The sequence below is a fragment of the Macroventuria anomochaeta genome (genome assembly GCF_010093625.1).
Source record: "Macroventuria anomochaeta strain CBS 525.71 unplaced genomic scaffold BU25scaffold_62, whole genome shotgun sequence".
Lineage (NCBI taxonomy): Eukaryota > Fungi > Ascomycota > Dothideomycetes > Pleosporales > Didymellaceae > Macroventuria > Macroventuria anomochaeta.
The window spans coordinates 1-11,096 of record NW_022985423.1 but is presented as its reverse complement, the minus strand read 5'-3'; the positions used below and the strand labels follow the sequence as shown (position 1 = coordinate 11,096).

Here is an 11,096-nt window from a genome sequence, read left to right as displayed (position 1 = left end):
ATACACCCATTGGTCAGTATCACCCTCAAGGTTCGGCACGGTCCACGAGCAATGAGCCCTCAGTTGCCCTGTCATATCAGATTATGTCGGGGAGCGTGGACAGTACGCATGTGCGGAAATATTGAACGGTTAAACTGAGGTTGTATTGAGTGAGGCTACGAACAGTATGTATAGGTGTGGAAGGATTGAGGTGATGAATTGATTGATCTTTTTGAGCTATTGGCTGGAATCGACCGAGATTATATATTAGAAGGGGATAGCAGTGAAGAGCTGGGGAAGCAAACCAAACTAACCGAATGAGCTGGACTATCAGTGCAGCGGGCCGTTGGCAAAAACTGCAACGGGCCGCTGGTAGACACTGCAACGGACCGCTGGCAAACACTGCAACGGACCGCTAGCGAACAATAGGTGAGTAGCTGTAAACAACGCTAGCGTGACGTGGCAGTCACTCTCATGACAGGTGAGGTACGACAGGCAGGAGCACCCCAAACCGTGACAATTTACCAGTACTGCCCACTGAGGAGTGAAACAGAGATTCGATTGCTCAAGGTTCTGTCTATCGAGGACAGATACAAGACTTACTCATCCAGGTTGAATTCGCACATGCCACACCCTACGAGGTTGCTTTGTATGTATGGGGACAGCAGGTTTGGTCGCACAGCATCACTCTGTTGGATGGTCGAAAATTGCAAGTGTCTGCATCGGTTTCACATGCACTTCCTTACATCACAAGAGCCTGTGAATCAGCCCATCTAAGAATTTATTTGATCACGATCGATCGATCTGACATCGTGGAATGCAACGGTCAAGTCAAGATCATGGGCCAGATTTACCGAAGAAGCAACCGTTGCTTACTTTAATCAGACAATAGCAAAACTATCAACATCAATTAGGATCTGGATCTATAATGGAACTTGAATACTGGCGAAGATTCGCGAAAGTCGTTGCAGCAGTTCGATGTCAAGTCATATAACAAATCCCAACGCCACGCGACACCCTGTTTTGACTCGACCGGGCCTGCATCGATGCGCAGAAGATCCTCCCGATTGTCCTATCGGGTTAGAGAACGTCTGCTCTGGTTCTTGAGTACCCGCGATTTAAACAAGCTTGGGTCTTACAGGGCCTGTTGCTTCCAAAGGACCTCGTATTTTTGATCAGAGTCTTTACATTACTTCTTAGGAAGTGCGTAAGTTCTTCAAGCCTGGCTGCCCTGATCAGCTGCCTGGTTCAAGGCCTTCAGACGCACTTTCCTGCTCGCCCTTGGTCGAGCGACACTCTTTCAGAGAGCTCCCAGATTCAAACTCCTGCTAGTCGCTTTTTAAAGCCGTGGAAATGGCACTTCCATCATTTTGGATCCTCATAGCGTTTCATTCGCCTACTACGAAATCATTCATTTCATCGACAGTTTGAAAACCATAGATGATCACGACCACATCTACGATTCTGTTGCAGTAAATGCAATAAGTGAAGGTGTAACCGCGCAGGGCAGTAAGTCAGGGGTAACCGCGCGAAGCAGTAAAATTGGTATATATTGTTGTTCTTGTTCAGTATTCTGTCTCTCCCACCGGGCCATCAGGGTCTGTTTTCATGACGTATCTGTCGTTCAGACAGAGGTAGAAAGGGCTTGTTGGAAAGGGCAAGAGCACTGCACCAACACACGTGGCACACATGACCTCTATACTCCATTAACCGTCACAGATTTTTTGGACTGGATCCATTCTTGCTATGGCGTGTGACCGTTTACTACACAGTCCCCGTCGAGGAAGCCTTCTAGCGTTTGCAACGGTCGATAGTACGTTATCGAGAGGCTTATGTTCGTTACTCATCGCTCATTTTTTGGTGTTGTTATCAATCAATCGCTCGAAATAGGTAAAATTACGTATGATAAGCCGCACTACGGCAGTAAACTACTATGAATGATTTAGCGTACAAATCAGAGTTAATCGGACTATGGGGAATCTTCTTCTGCTGCTGTTTGCTCTCTGTCCTTTCGCTCAATTTGAGTAATGCGTTTGATGAGAGGACTCTCAACTACGTGGTTTTTGAGCCAGTTCTTCTGCAGTTGAATAGCCTCAATAGTTGATGCTGATAGGCTGTTTCAATTAATGGTGATAGTGAGTCCGGCTGTACTAACGCAGCGCTCACACTCACAGCTGGTACTTGGGATGGAGAGAAGATAAACAGCCATTTTGAAAAGTACGGGGTACTTGCTGCAGCCAACTTTCAGTCATCAAAGCCATGGGTCAGCCATCAACTCATGATAGGCTTCGTCTTTGTTTAGGTCCTCATTGAGATTGTCAGTATACTCGTCCAATTGAGGACTGCGTTTGTGCCGTTTGTGGTCGTGGATGCCGTGAAGGTACTCGTGATCAACCTCCATCATAGATGCAAGCGGATTGTTGGTGAAGCTAGCAGGTAGCTTGCGTCTTCGAGGTTGCTCCTCATTTTTCGTTTCATCTGATATCGCTTCAGCAATAAGATACTCCTTAAATATAGTGCGGAAAGAATTATCAGCCTTCCGCTGCCAATCTCGGTAATCACGCCAGTGAGATTTGAACCAATTGAGACGTAACCTGGGATGGAGAGCTGTGGAAATAGTATAGAAGCTTGGAGTTGGCTCTATTACTAACTTCTCCCAGTAGGTGTTGAGCTTTTCTAGGCCATATTTGACAGCTGATTTGAAGTAGCTTTCATCGTTATTGTCAAACTCACTAGCATCAGTGTTGTAGTGCTGCCACAAGGCTTGAAGACTGATGATAGCTTGCCATAATGAGCTGAAACCTGGCACGCTGTTGCTGTCTTCAAGTGCTTTACAGAGGTCGTACAGCACCTTCAAAAAGGTGATAAGATGTAACTACGTGGCTTAAGTCACATGATGTTCTATTGAGGAAGGCACTGCCGGAAGGCAAGTGCACTTACCTTTGAGCCGAGAGCTCCTGTACACCAAGACCATCGGACAACACAGATAGTGATTCAATCATTGACCACAGCCTCCGACCGACACTGCTCATGCAGTTACATAAGATCATCAACCTCTAGCCAATCGTCATCGGAGAGAGCGTCAAGTATAGGGTTGTAGTGAGAACCATCACTATCATCATTGGCATCAAACTCCTTGTTGTTCTTGATGGTTTGTCGATATTTGCGTTGGAAGGCTTTGATTGGCTCACGTAGCTCACTGCAACGGAGAAGCATGAGGTAGACTGAGTGCCAGCGTACCCCGTCATCCTGAAGTAATTGAAGCTTAACAAGCTTCCATGTAGGGTCCTCATCACTAAGACTGCTGAAGACTGAATGAAACAACTCACTTTGTTTGTGTGAGGCACAAACAGCTCTTACAAAGTTGTGAAGCTTGCCAACAATGCCGTGGTGGCGGTACAGTCTGAATTGATCAATAGGGGCTGCCTGGGCAGGCTGTTCTTCAAACTTTGAGACGCCTTCACCATATAACGTTGCTTTGACAATAAGATCGATAATGTGACCTGCGCAGCGGATTTGATGCTGGGCACCAAGGCAGAGAGTTGTAGACTCCATGATGAGGTGCTTGATGAGTTTCCTGTTGTTGTTTGTAGCATTGTTGCTTACAAAACAATTTAAGTTTGACTCAAAGTTGTACTCTTGCATAACGTCAAGTATTACTGAGGCCTGTACACTAGCTGTGTGGATCACCAAGGAAGTTGCGGAAACCTATCAGGAGGTCCTGTTGGTTGTAGTCAGCATCAACAAAGTGAGCAATTACACCCAAGAAGCTAAGATAATTGGTGGATGTCCAAACATCAACGCTTACAGCAATCTCTCCAGCAGCCAATTGGATAAGCTGACGAACCTCAGCCTTCCAATCCTTGCACTGCTTTCTGATGTATGAGGAGAGTGTATTTGACAAATTAGGTAAGGCGTGTAACAGCTCAGCTCGATTCTAGGTTAACAGACCTTGGGTTGATGGGCTTGTAACATCTTGAAAGCTCAAATCTCTCATAATTATCCAATCAGCAACTGAGACTTGAAAGCTATCCTCCTCCCAGGGCATATGTGACAGCTGAGTTGAAGAGCCAGGGATGTGTGCAGCGGCTGTGAAGGGAGATTCCAGTAGGAGCACTGGTGTACGACGCTGCTTTTAGGATACTGCACTGATTGAATCAATTTTGTTATTGCTAATCCTGACCTCTAGAAATGGTAGCCTTCTATTCTAGGGTCAAGAATGTGCACCTTTTTCCGTCTCTCGATGTCCACGCTTCCTCATTGCGCAACTTCCCTTTCCCTCCTCGAAATCTTTGACACATCCTTGGGCCCTCTTTTCGATCAAGTCCAAAACTCTACACTACTCCCAAGACACCAACCTTACAACATCTCCCTCAATCTCAACCTTCCCCTGCCTTACCAAATACTCGAGCGCCGCCCTCACCTCCTTCTCACTAAACTTCATCCCCTCCGACATCCACTCGTTCACTGCTCTCGCGCACCCCTTCATCGTCTCATCCCCGTCCTGGAAAACTGTCCTCTCCATCCTCACAGCACTTTCCAGCCTCATCTCCAGGACCCTATACCTCGCCTCCGAGATCTTCCCGAACGACGAACGATAAGGCTGCATCTCCACCCTCCTCAAGTCACGTGCGAGCTGCTGCGACGGACTGATGTACTGTCTCTCCTTCAGCGGTGTTGGTGGAGGAGCGTTTGCACCCGGATCACAGTCCTGATGGTAGACCAGATCATGGCGGATGGCCAGCTTGTTCTGCGCAAACAGCGAGCGGAGACAAAATCTACCTTCCTCCTCGCTGAAGCGCGGGATGCTAGAGCGGAGGGCAGCGTTAACAGACTGGATTGCGGCGCGATGGGAGAGCCCGCCTGCCCACCAATGGGTGTTGAAGCCTTTCAGGAAGTCAGCTTCACGCTTGACGGCCCCTTTGGGACATTCTGAAGGTGGGAGCGGAGAAGGCGGCTCGAGGAAGAGTTGGTCTGCGAGGGAGACGGCGCTCTTTGTGATAGTGTGAGGAATGGTTGGTGGCAGTTCTGTGGGCTCGTCTTCAGTGAGGTTGGTGATCTCGGTGGCAGGGGTGGAACGCGCTGCGCGACGGATGCAAGTCTCTCGCTTTGCTGAGGCCTTCGAGGCTTTAGTGATGGCTTCGTTAAGAGCGCTCGCTCTTGGCTCAAAGTCGGGCTACTCGTTCGTTAACTCGCTCATGGTGGTTTCGCGGCGGGGAGACGACTGACTACCTCCACCATCCTCAGCTTCTTCGCCGCAGCAGGAGATGCAGCACACTCATCGTCCTTGTCACCCCCCATCGTATCGTCACTGTCGACACGTTCCTCATCCGCGTCACCACCAGCATGAACGCCTGTCCCGTTGAAACCATCAGAGTCATCCATTTCGACATTCTCTGGCGCTTCCACACCAACCTCATCAGGGCAACCATCAGCCATCGGCATATCTTCTGCCGCATCAGCATTCAACAACAGCTCAACCTTTTTCTCGTCCTTCCCCTTCCCACCCACTTTCCCTTTGCCTTTCTCAGCCTTGTTCTTCTGTGCTGACCTTTTCGCAGCACCCCTCTTCCTATCAGCTCGCCCCATAGCCAAGATCAGCTTGTTCACATCCTGCAACCGCATGTTTGTGAACAATCGGTCCGGGCTCGGCACTCTCCTAAAGCCTTCGAAGCTACCTGCATATGGGTTGGATGGGGCGGAGCTGACGGATTCGAAGGCCGGCGTTAGGCTAGCTTTTTCGCCGTAAACGGAGTTCTGAAGCATGAGTGTGGTGCTTGAAAGGTCTTCTGGTGTGTCGGCGCCAGTGAAGAGGGTTTTGTCGTCGCGTGATGTATGATATATCGCATTGTAGGAGGGCGACAGGCATGATGGCGCTGCGGGTACGTCAGGGGATTTCTCGACATCGCCATCTGCTCTTGGTGCAGCGCCCGGGTACATTTTTGTATCGGTCTCTGGCTGCTTGTGAGATCTCGCCTTGACGCGGTCGATGAGCGGTTCGTCGTCTGAGCCATGAGAACCTTGAGCAAGATGAGAAGCATTTCCCACCCCAGTGTTGTGTTGATCTCCTGACGCGACGATCGTTCGTTCACCTTCTTTGGAGCGTCCAGACCTTGCAGCGATGAGATTCATCAGCGGCTCATCATCGGATGTATCAGTATCGTCGATCTGGATAGATTTCCGGAGGTTTACTTGAAGCTTTATACGCTTTGCATGCGATGTGGATGCTTCAGAAGCATCCTTGCCATCAAGAACGCAGCTTTGACGCATCGAAGATATGCCATCTGTTCTGGGGCGCTTTGGCGATGGTTCAGACCCATCTAGACGGCTGGTAGGCTTGATTTCGGTTCTTGCAAAGCGCCAGAATGCCTTGTCACTCTACGTCGCTGTCAGTTCAATGTCACGAAAGTGACTTCAATACTAGATCGTACCCTTGGAGGCATCGCAGGCTGAACGACCGGAGTTTTTGGATAGGAGGTAGTGTTGCGGCAAGAGGCCGCTGGTAGGATATGACGGAATACTACGCTGAGTTGATATCTAGCCAAGAGAAGACGATTATATACCTGACTTGTAACACACCAGACTAGAGTAATCTGCTACGGGCATAGTCAGACCTTGTACGGACCGATTGATACCGCAACAGGTAGGAAAAGAGGTGAGCGGTAGAGATCAGCGCAAAATTGTAGAAGGCTCTGTGTGCCGAGCTTGGCGGCGGCAAGGGCAAGTGAAGACAGGAGTTGGGATCGCGGTCCGTGCAGGGTCGGAAGACTCTAGCTGAAGTGAAGGGACATGTCCGCCCAGAAATCGGCCGAACACAAAGGTTCAGCACTCATCAATATTTTGAAGATCTTGACCGATATCAGTAGACAGTGAACAACCAATGGACTGAAGACTGGTACCACGGCGCACTGAAGTGCAGCTATAGGAAATGCGCTCAGAATACTACTATGCGACCTCCGTCTCGTTAGAGCGTAGTTCAAGATCAAAGCGCGTACGCTCTCCATAACGATGCCATGAATCTATAAAGAGAAAAAGAGTGTGTTTTTTGCAGTCGCTATTTCCAGTGGTACAGCACTCCTGCTGGGACATTTGGAGTGCGACAAGCTGATTAGAGATTTCAGTTCAAGAGCAGAGGCCTGTGAGTCTCGTACTGGTCAACAACTGCAGACACATTGGTAAGCAGAGTGGCGACTATGACGATGTAAGTCCGGTAGACTGCAGCTCACTGGTATCTTTTGTGTATGATTGTTCGATCGCTCTCTCAAGGCATGTACAATAGACGGTCCGCAGGACATTTTCCACCCACGGATACGTAACATCGAAGCTATCAATTTGCAGAGATCATCTTGCTCATCAGTGAGTCGTGCCATAACGTATTCTTTCATGTCGCAGAAGAATTCTGATTGCAGCAGCCTGAGGCTGGGATCACGCTGCCAGACGTTATGAGTCATTGGCTAAGGGTGCGATCCGTGCCAGATATGATAGGCCATGACTTCAATAGACCAAATATTCGCAGAATAATCTTATCATAACCACTTCCGCTTCGGAGCAGTGGACATAGCCGGCTCCGTACCTCCTTCGTCAGGGTCTAGGCACTTTCCCTTCACGGGGTCTTCGACACAGAAGTCGATGTAAAGCAGGACTGCGTGACCTGTTTGGATGCCAACCTTGGCGGGGCACAGACCGCCGTGAATGTAGCACATGGCGTGAAAGAAGGCTGTACCGGAGAGCATATCGCGGGTGTAAGTCTCAATCTTAGCTCTGCTCGATGGGGTGGGGGGGGGGGGGGTTGTCCCAGAATTCCTCTGAGAAGTGGAAGTCCGTGTAGTCGAATCCGAAGGTCATACGGCCAATGCAAATCTCAGCAGGCCCGTCCAAGACTTTCGCATCGCTAAGCGGACTGCCATTGACTGTAATATCCTCCACGTCAGTGCTGACCGGCCTGATGGTGAGGTAACCACGGTGGTCGCCCGCGCAATAGTTGGAACATCAAGTAGCACCCTCGAATATTCCATCCCACGAGAAAGAAGTTTACCACTATTATCAGGCCGACCACATCCTGCGTTCCAGCAATTAGTCATAGGAGCATGTTCGAGATAGAAACCAAACTTTGCCGTGTGGCGGATGTAAACGCGTTGTTGAGCTGCGCCTCGACAACGGCGACTTCATGGTCATTTTCAGTACGCTCGTTAGAGCAGTGATCACTGTAGCGCTCATATTTGGCAAGATCTGAGAGGGCTTGCACGTGGCTGTTGGAAAGGGATAATCGAGCCCGAGAGTATCGAGGTGTGAACACGGCGAAGGGTTTCATGATGCTAGTGAATGGTGGTCAGAGGGGACAATCAGAAATAAAAAGGGCCTGAACCTACTATGATAGTGACGCAGAACGACCGGCGGCGTCGCCACGTGGATTGATCGATCTTCAGGCCAATCGATGTTGCCTCGCCTTCTTGAACGCTATCAATGTCAGCTCTACCTCATGTGAAAGCAATGTTGTGGCGCACCGTTAGTCGTTCCGCTTAGAGTTATACCGCGAACGAAAGCTGAAAAATCTTTGGTACTTGCGATTGCAAAATACGTTTAATGAAGGCGCATGGCCGAGGACCGCGGCGCGATCCGTTGACAATATTGCCAGGGGCGCAAGCAGATACAGACAGGTTTGCGAGAAGAGTTGAGGGAGAAAGCGCAGCGGGGGCTAAGTAAGCCGATAGCTGTTCGTGTGTGCGACTTTGAGCTTGCGGTGACAGTGAAGTAACTAGCGTATGCGACCTGAACGTTTTGACACTAGCCGTGCTTGCCGCGTAGCGTGCTTGCCCACGATTTCAGTTTGTTTACTGCTGTTGCTCCTCTGCAACACCACAACCATGCACCCACCATGTTCGTCAGCAAGTCCCGCCGCTCAAGATCTTGACATCGATGCATCCTTTGCGGCTCAGCGTCGCTATGGACTGAGTGGGGCCTACTCACCGGCAAGATGCGGCTTCTCCTACGACCCGCGCTTCGTCAAAGAACTCACGACCGCATTGCGCCTGTTGAGCGAGAAGGACGCGCCTCGGCACAGGATATACGGCGAAGAAGCGAACGACTCCCGCCTGGGCCATACTCCACCAGAGACTCGCACGCGTTACAACAGCGATGAAGCCAATATGATCCGATCTTTCATGGAAACACAAGAGGTGACAACACTACCGGAAGAGCGTGCGCGTTTCCCAGCCAATCTCATGAGGGGACAAGTAGCAACGGTGTTAGATGATACCATTGTTACGCAAAGCCCGTCAGCAATGCGCGAAAGCCAATCAACCGTACAAGTCGCCATGCAAAGAAACAAAGTTGCAAAAAGAGAGCAGAAATCGAAGAAGTTGCGCACAGATCCCGCCGTCCTGAAGTCTTACTTCCCTATGCTGCACGATGACTCCGCAGGCAAGGAGAACATGGAAACTTCGAGCATGAATACGCAGAAAATTAACGGGGACCCAGAGTACGATAGCCTATTTGAGATGTACAAAGCTGAGCGCGCAGAGCACGGACAAGCAGCAGACGCTTGTGAGCAACGGGGGCCGAGCGTGAGGCAAGATCTGCAGCAGAGGCAGGAGCGCACTGTATTGTACGAGAAGTTCGAAGCCCAACAAAAGACCTTGAAAGAGAGACGGGTCCTAAAGGAGAGACAACAAAGACCGTGAGAAAGAGGTGCTGGAAACGCACGCACTTGATACCAATGTACAATAAACAATGATGATAAATGACAGTCTTCAACGAAACCGAACTCCCTACTATGTTCATAAAAACCTTCGCGTCTGATCACTACTGCGTTATGTCGTTCTTTGATGGCTACAGAGTGCGCCGCAGCTGCGAGCAAGCTTCAGCGCGCAACTCGCCCAGCCAGATCGCACGTCAAACACCTCAAATATGGCCCAGCAGCCAGCACAGCGGCAGAGAAGCTAACAGCACCCTAGGGATGCGTCCTACGATGATGTGCGAGATGGAAATCGATGCTTCCGACCATCTTGCGGTGTCGTCTCTGCGATGTTGCAGGAGAAAGATGCAGTGTAGAAGTTTAAAGGTCGCTTGGTGACGTACCGTGCACGTGCACCCAACGCGCGCCGTCACCCAACGCGCGCAAACACAATATGCAGCACTTTTTCTCAACACCATAGCTCAATGACCATGACAGGTATCAAAGAAGCAGTTGATGAAGTTAAAAACATACCTCAAAGCAACAAAATCCCATGGACAAAGATAGCAAAAAAGTATGGTGTTGTGCGCTCAACTTTGATGCGCAAGGTGTAGCTCGAAACACTGTCGCAACAAGAGGATGCAATAACACATTGCAAACTTCAACCACAGCAAGAAGCAGAGCTTGTGCAGTATATTGACAAGCTTACAGAGGATCATCTTCCACCTACATGCAAGATGGTTCAAGAATTTGCAAGCAATATTGCTCAAGAGCCTGTCTTGGAAAGCTGGGCTGACCGCTTTATCCACTGCAACAATGAGAGGCTCACACCTCAATGGACAACTTCAATGGACCGCAATCACCACGCTGCTGACTCTGCTGACAAGTATACACATTACTTTGAGTTGCTAGATGAAAAGATGAAATACTATGACATTGAGGCACAGCACACATACAATATGGATGAGAAAGGCTTCATGATTGGAGCGGTTGGAAGATAGAAGAGAATCTTTTCTAAGTGGCTCCTTAAGAAGAAGCAGTTCAGACAACAGCTTCAAGATGGCAATCACAAGTGGATATCTTTGTTGGCGTGTGTGTCATCCTGACATGGCTTGCAGCCAACAACAACCCTACCAGTCTTTATACTTGTGTTAGCTCCTATTTGTCAGCACCCATTTGTCAGCACCCATTTGTCAGCACCCATTTGTCAGCTCCCATTTGTCAGCTCCCATTTGTCAGCTCCCATTTGTCAACTCCCATTTGTCAGCACTCATTTGTCAGCTCCCATTTGTCAGCTTGCCACCCATCTAGGTATATGAACCCCCTTCTTCCCACCTCTAGATAGTTCTCACTCATGCTTGCAACTCAATTCAATACTTCAACCTTCACTCCTCAACTCACTCCTTACTGATCCTATGTGGTATCCCCACACTTGATCCCTTCT

The 11,096-nt window shown here is 49.4% G+C and overlaps 3 protein-coding genes across 3 annotated transcripts; 1 reads left to right on the top strand and 2 right to left on the bottom strand.

Annotated features, from left to right (window-relative positions):
* Positions 1-2,485: 2,485 nt before the first annotated feature.
* BU25DRAFT_324358 (uncharacterized protein) lies at positions 2,486-2,695 on the bottom strand (the record flags this gene model as incomplete). Its single annotated transcript, XM_033702270.1, has 1 exon — positions 2,486-2,695. A coding segment is annotated over one exon (210 nt), but the record flags the coding sequence as incomplete, so codon positions are not given.
* A 1,623-nt stretch (positions 2,696-4,318) lies between these two features.
* Positions 4,319-6,422, bottom strand: BU25DRAFT_495981 (uncharacterized protein; the record flags this gene model as incomplete). Its single annotated transcript, XM_033711897.1, has 3 exons — positions 4,319-5,155; positions 5,209-6,357; positions 6,411-6,422. The coding sequence occupies 3 exons, from the start codon at positions 6,420-6,422 to the stop codon at positions 4,319-4,321; spliced, it is 1,998 nt and encodes a 665-aa protein (XP_033555314.1).
* A 2,194-nt stretch (positions 6,423-8,616) lies between these two features.
* BU25DRAFT_253317 (uncharacterized protein) lies at positions 8,617-9,769 on the top strand. The gene has a single exon (XM_033701633.1). It carries the CDS (start codon positions 8,742-8,744, stop codon positions 9,657-9,659), a length of 918 nt encoding a protein of 305 aa, XP_033555313.1. The 5' UTR covers positions 8,617-8,741; the 3' UTR covers positions 9,660-9,769.
* Positions 9,770-11,096: the final 1,327 nt, after the last annotated feature.